The sequence below is a fragment of the Sphaeroforma arctica genome, assembly GCF_001186125.1.
Source record: "Sphaeroforma arctica JP610 unplaced genomic scaffold supercont1.1629, whole genome shotgun sequence".
Taxonomy (NCBI): domain Eukaryota; class Ichthyosporea; order Ichthyophonida; genus Sphaeroforma; species Sphaeroforma arctica.
In genome coordinates, this window is record NW_014038929.1 from 5,567 (window position 1) to 12,329 (window position 6,763).

General features: G+C 43.8%; 1 protein-coding gene across 1 annotated transcript; it reads right to left on the reverse strand.

The window, feature by feature from the left end:
* Positions 1-873: 873 nt before the first annotated feature.
* Positions 874-5,171, reverse strand: SARC_11322 (hypothetical protein; the record flags this gene model as incomplete). The annotated part of the gene is made up of 7 exons (XM_014294595.1): positions 874-1,420; positions 2,337-2,435; positions 2,873-2,971; positions 3,369-3,563; positions 3,921-4,068; positions 4,484-4,681; positions 5,062-5,171. Coding segments are annotated over 7 exons (966 nt in total), but the record flags the coding sequence as incomplete, so codon positions are not given.
* Positions 5,172-6,763: the final 1,592 nt, after the last annotated feature.

Sequence of the window (6,763 nt, forward strand, 5' to 3'; positions counted from 1 at the left end):
ATACATTTCAAATGAACCAGACCTATACATTTCAAATGAATCAGACCTATACATTTCAAATGAACCAGACCTATACATTTCAAATGAACCAGACCTATACATTTCAAATGAACCAGACCTATGCAATTCAAATGAACCAGACCTATACATTCCAAATGAACCAGACCTGCACATTTCAAATGAACCAGACCTATACATTTCAAATGAACCAGACCTATGCAATTCAAATGAACCAGACCTACACATTTCAAATGAACCAGACCTATACATTTCAAATGAACCAGACCTATACATTTCAAATGAACCAGACCTATACATTCCAAGTCAACCACACCTATACATTCCAAGTGTCCGCTCCAGTGTAAAATTTTGTGCTCATAAACTGTCGACCTCAGGCTGTCCCATATATCGGATTACACTTTGATTTACGGTTTCACATTTGAAGTGCATTCGCATCGGACACGCTGTACCACGCGCTTGCTTATTCGTAGCAGTTCCATTTATTGATCATTTACTGGGTTGCACTTGTAAGTGTATTGGTATTGTACCATGCGCTTGTTTATTCGTAGCAGTTCCATTTATTGATCATTTACTGGTTTGCACTTGTAAGTGTATTCGTATTGTACCATGCGCTTGTTTATTCGTAGCAGTTCCATTTATTTATCATTTACTGGTTTGCACTTGTGAGTGTATTCGTATTGTATCATGTGCTTGCTTATTCGTAGCAGTTACATTTATTTATCATTTACAGGTTTGCGCTTGTAAGTGTATTCGTATTGTACCCCAGTTCCATTTATTTATCATTCAATCCTTCCACGGGCTTACTGAATACGATTACGCACGCTTTGATTTCAAATATCTTTTGACCCAAAGTCCTTTTTTACGGCTAGGTGCAGTCCACTGATTTACACTGGAGTGCACCTCTGTTTTTATTTTGGTTCTATTTTCTAACTAGAGAATGTATGCAAGGTCTAGAAAGGGCTACCAATATATTCCCAAGCGACGAAGAGCCGGCGTATTATACCATGAGGAACTGTGCCACCGCGTCGGTAGGTAATCAACCGCCCTCCTTGCCCAAGTCCTAACCCTACCAAGAGACTGACTAGCATTTAAACGCCACTTGGCGGCTGGTTCTAATTCATTCTAACTATATTTGTATGTGGCCTATATATGTGTACGTTTTAGGGGTTTAGGGGTTTAGGGGTTTAGGCTTTTTACGTGTCACACATTAAGCCTCGAGAGGGGTTGTGCTGCACTGCACTGCTTCTTCAACCATAAACCCTAAACCTAAACTCCAAACACTTCAGCTGCGGCCCAGAACGGACAGGTAGTATGCGCTGTATTCCTTCACATTGCCCACTTCTTGCTCAACGTCCAAGAAAGAGGGCATGTTGAACGCATCCTCATCATCTTTGCTCTCCTGTGTATAAATGTATGTGAATGTATGTGAATGGAAGTTGATAAAGCAATAATATGTGATCCATTATTACTTGACTTTTGTAGTGTCCCATACTCATTCCCCTACAACCGGTGTGTCCGAACCCATAGGATGGGCGAAAGCTCGAGGGAAACGAGTAGCATTAGCAAAGGAGACAGTGCTGCAGTGATGAGTATGGTGCACTCACCCCTTCTGTGTAATAACACCAGACGATACCTGCAGACACTAGTCGAGTTCTACGTACATAAGAAATAACATGCTAACGTACATAACAAATAACATACTAACATTCATAACAAATAGTATGCTAACGTACACCACAAGTGGCATGTCACTGCGTACTCGTGTGCTCGTGCGTGCGGGGATTATGCACAGGGGCCACTTCTCTGCACCAATCAAAATATCTCTACTAAACCAATGCAAGTGGTGTGGTGCAGTACAATGGTGAAACATCGGGGGCTTTAAGCCAATTACTACTAAAACTAGCCTAACACTCAATCAGCAAGACCCACTACTACTAAAACCAGATTAACAATTAATCAGTAGTTACAATAAGAATTAATCAGTAGCTACAATATGTCTAACCCCTACGGGGTCGTGAAGTGAAATTGGCTCTCTCGATATATAGCGCCTATTGGACCTCACCAGCCACTCCAATAAAAAGAAGAGTCAATATAAACAAAAGAACATCCAGACAGGGAACCTTACCTGCACATATAGGATGCATCTATATATATATATGAATAAATCATGTGAAAAGCATTATTATAAAACAAATATAGCATCCAGCCAGGAAACCTTGCTTGCACACATAGAATGCGTATATAATTATATATATATATACCATGTGAAAAGAATTGACATAAAACAAATATAGTATCCAGCCAGGGAACCTTACCTGTACACGTAGGATGCATAGACCAGGTTTTACGTTCATGTACTCCACAACAGTCAGGTACGATCCCTCGTGCAGAAAGGACGTTCGTTTTTGCAGCAGCTGTAGGTGGAGTGTGGAGAAAATCGCGATATTCAATATCACATCCAATAGCACACGACGAAGTGCCTGATGTATATACTAAAATGATGCACGCTACACATGTGGAGAGAACAGTATACATTACAATATGTGGCGATATATCCATCCCGAGGAATCGACCATGTATGTACCACTATAGTCACACATGGGCGGGACAATGGAAGGCGCGGGCGACAGCGACCGGCCCATGTGACACATGTCATAACCAGAGGGTGACACATCCATGCCACAACAACACCCCTCCACAAACCGAACAATTCCGCCTAGCTTTGTGGGCAAGACGGTCGATGGGGAAAATCTAGGAGCGGCGAAGCAGTCGTGCAGTCTAAATCCGAATCCAGATCGAATCCAAATTCCGATTCTACCAGCACTTTCAGAGGAGAGGTTTGGAAACGTACCTGATTGCGATCGGGATCGGCCATCACAATGGCATCGTTGTACTGACGCGATGTCATAATCAATTTCCTTTCGAACGTGCGGGTCTTTATCTTGCCATCCTGTGCATGCGACGGGTTTTAGGGTTTTAGGGTTTTACATGCCACGGTATGGAGAGCGTGTCAAGGGATGGCTACTTTGTAACACCAACGTGAAGTCGCTGTTGCACGGAGCTGTATGTGCTGTTGCATCAACAACACGAGTATTGACTGACCAAGCAAGTCATCTATCACACCACAACTGTACGTATGCTCATTCATCCCACAGCACAACTACAACCACGTATTACCGACACTTACAACCACGTATTGCATTGCGGCGCTCCACTTACAACCACGTATTGCATTGCAGCGCTCCACTTACAACCACTTATTGCATTGCAGCGCTCCACTTACAACCACGTATTGCATTGCAGCGCTCCACTTACAACCACGTATTGCATTGCAGCGCTCCACTTACAATGACTTCATTGAGTTCGATCATGGTTGTTTTGTTGTACGATGACTTGTGCCCCGTTGTGCGCCGGCGTACAAACGAGTACAGCACTCGCTCAGACGCTTCCAGTTTTCCCGCACTCTCGGAACGGACATCGACCATCGACTCAGCTCGGCTGTCCGGGCGCATTAGAGACCCTCTGAGATACACTTTGGTTACCTAGCAACGCAGTGTGTGTGTGTGTATGGGGTGGGGAATGAGTGAACAGGAGTGAGATTCGGTAGGACTCAAGTGATGGACAGAGCGATAATAAACGAAAATTGTCGGATATGCGACAGATCAATATCAATCCTATGAAGAACGCTTTGATAGGCATAGGACTCTTGTAGTTGGCACAGTGAAGCTAACGGCTTGCGGACAACAGGCACTTTTAACGGGACGAGAGGAGACACCTACGTACACAAACAAACGAGCACATGCTGACAAGTATAAGCGCACGTGCCAATACATCTGCCACTTACATCGAAGGTCTCATGCGCAACACACAACCACACGTGCCATGCATCTGCCACTTACATCGAAGGTTTCATGCTTGACATTGAGGCTGTTCCAGTCGGGGGGCCCCTTGAGTTTGAACTTCCTGGCACTTCGCTTGGTCGTGGGTAACCCTAGCGCCAGTGACGCGGCATTGATTATGCGTCTCATTTTGCCCTCAAAGTCTGTGCTGTTGTGTTGGGTTGAGTTGTGTGGTGGTTGGAGACGGTCGTATAGTGCGTGTTAGATCGACGATCAATTAGTAAAACGCCAATAGACGCATAGCCAGTGATGAGAAAATCATATGAATGCGAGAGAGTCACAGCGATTGGAATAGATGATATGTGTATATGAAGCTATGTTAGTGTACAACACTTACAGCAATTGGGATAGATAACATGTGCATATGAAGCTATCTTTGAGTACAACTTGAAAACAGTCAAGGGCGACTTTCGTCGTCACGGACGCCTATTCCATTCATACAGTTGCGTTGGTTTCGGCATCGCTTACAGCACATCTGTACATCCGTTTCAACGTTAAACCCAAACGTCCAGCCGTAACAATCAAGATGAGCATGTCCGACACACACACACACACACACACACCTGTTGTCAAAGATGTGCAGGTGAGGGTGTCCTATCCACGCGTGTTGCAGCTTTGTGTCCAGCTCTTTCGCGGCAACCAGACCCTCTGTGCGTGTCATGTTGTTCTCGAGTGTGTAGTGGGCCTCAGCGCCATCCGCAGCAGTGACCAAGTAGAAGATCAGATCGTATCTCTCGTCCCTCAGCATCACATTGTTGTACCTACAGCCCACAGTACAAATGAGAGACACTGCGTGAATGGCCGCAGAGCACCTTCACAGATAGTGCGCTATGCTGTGTTACGTACACTACACAGAACACCACAGAATCGGCGGCAGGGCTATACTGGACCAGCACATCACACACACTTAGACACTCAGATTCCCCCACAGCCACGCACGCGGTAGTTGATTTAAAAGCTCGCTCCAATAGACTGTAGCCTAAGGCATTGGCATACACCCACCAACGAACCCGCATTTGTGGGATAGGTAGATATGTGCATATAACATACATTGGTCTGGATGTAAAGACACAAACCACATATTTCCATATAGCATTCATTGGTCTGGGCATAAACCATCTATGATAACCAACCAACATACCCGAACTTCTGCAACACGTTCTTCCACAACATCTCTGAGATGTATGCGGATCCGTCCATCAGCCCACGGTCACACAGCAGCACAGCGGGTTTGTTGCCATTGCGCGCAAGCTGCAATGAGATACGACGGAGCATGCAATGTAAATGATCTTGTTGCTAAGCTACATCCTGACATGCAATGTAAGCGCAGCAAGTCTTCACATCCCAACAAATCGAATACATACAAAGGCATGCGAACGTCCTATCGAGGACATATACACATCTCATTTCCATTTGTAAGAACGATCACAAACCTTATAGAACGTGTCTTCTAGACACATGGCCATTTGCATCAGAGCAGCTTGAAAGTTGAACTTCTGTTGATCTGTCGTGGTTTCGTCAAATTGAGTTGCCCCGTTAGACCTAGCGAATGAGATATGAGACAGACGATCACTCTCAGATATAGAACAAGAGAGAAAGCCTTAACAAAGGGTGGGAGACGTCATCTACTTAGAACCATAATTTTATTACAATCTACTATGCCCCTAGACGATCACTCTCAGATATTGAACACCACCACTAAAACCCTGAAACCCTAATATCCGCGGGAGATAGAGAGAGAGAGCATTAACAAAGTATGCTGTAGAACACCTTTCATGCGAATTGGAGAGGATTCGACAACTCACCTCAGACGCATGGAACTGAGTGTAAGAACAGATCACACCAATCACCTCACACATATGAATGAGACTGTGAGTAGGTATATGAATGAGATTGTGAGTTAGTATATGAATGAGACTGTGAGTAGGTATATGAATGAGACTATGAGTAGGTATATGGATGAGACTGTGAGTAGGTATATGAATGAGACTGTGGGTAGGTATATGAATGAGACTGTGAGTAGGTATATGAATGAGACTGTGAGTAGGTATGTGAATGAGAATGTGAGTAGGTATATGAATGAGACTGTGAGTAGGTATATGAATGATACTGTGAGTAGGTATATGAATGAGACTGAGAGTAGGTATATGAATGAGACTGGGAGTAGGAATATGAATGAGACTGTGAGTAGGTATATGAATAAGACTGTGAGTAGGTATATGAATGAGATTGTGAGTAGGTATATGAATGAGACTGTGAGTAGGTATATGAATTAGACTGTGAGTATGTAGATGAATGAGACTGTGGGTAGGTATATGAATGAGACTGTGAGTAGGTATATGAATGAGACTGTGAGTAAGTATATGAATGAGACTGTGTGTACGAACGTGTGCTTACCAGCAGATCGTCGCAGTCTCCGGGACAGTGAAGACGGCAAAGCCCCTTTCATTGAGAAATATGGACAGGCGAGCCATCCCGGTTGTTTTCCCGGCGCATGGCCTAAGCCAAATCAATAGGACCGAGGTTCAGTATAAAGTGAGTACAGAGGAAGGCAATGGTTATCGACCAGTCGACCAAATATCACTATTTGCATGCTACGCAAGAAGATACAAAGCTTTGGTTTAGATCATACCAGCTGCTGAGTATCTTTATCCAGGAGGGGGTACTAAGGTAGGGGGAATACAACAGGCACACCCACACACACACACAGATAATATACCTATGTATATATACATATAGACATACAAAAATATATACATACATACATACATACACATATACATATACATACCACACACCCACACACACACATATATATATATTTATACAAATGATATATATAG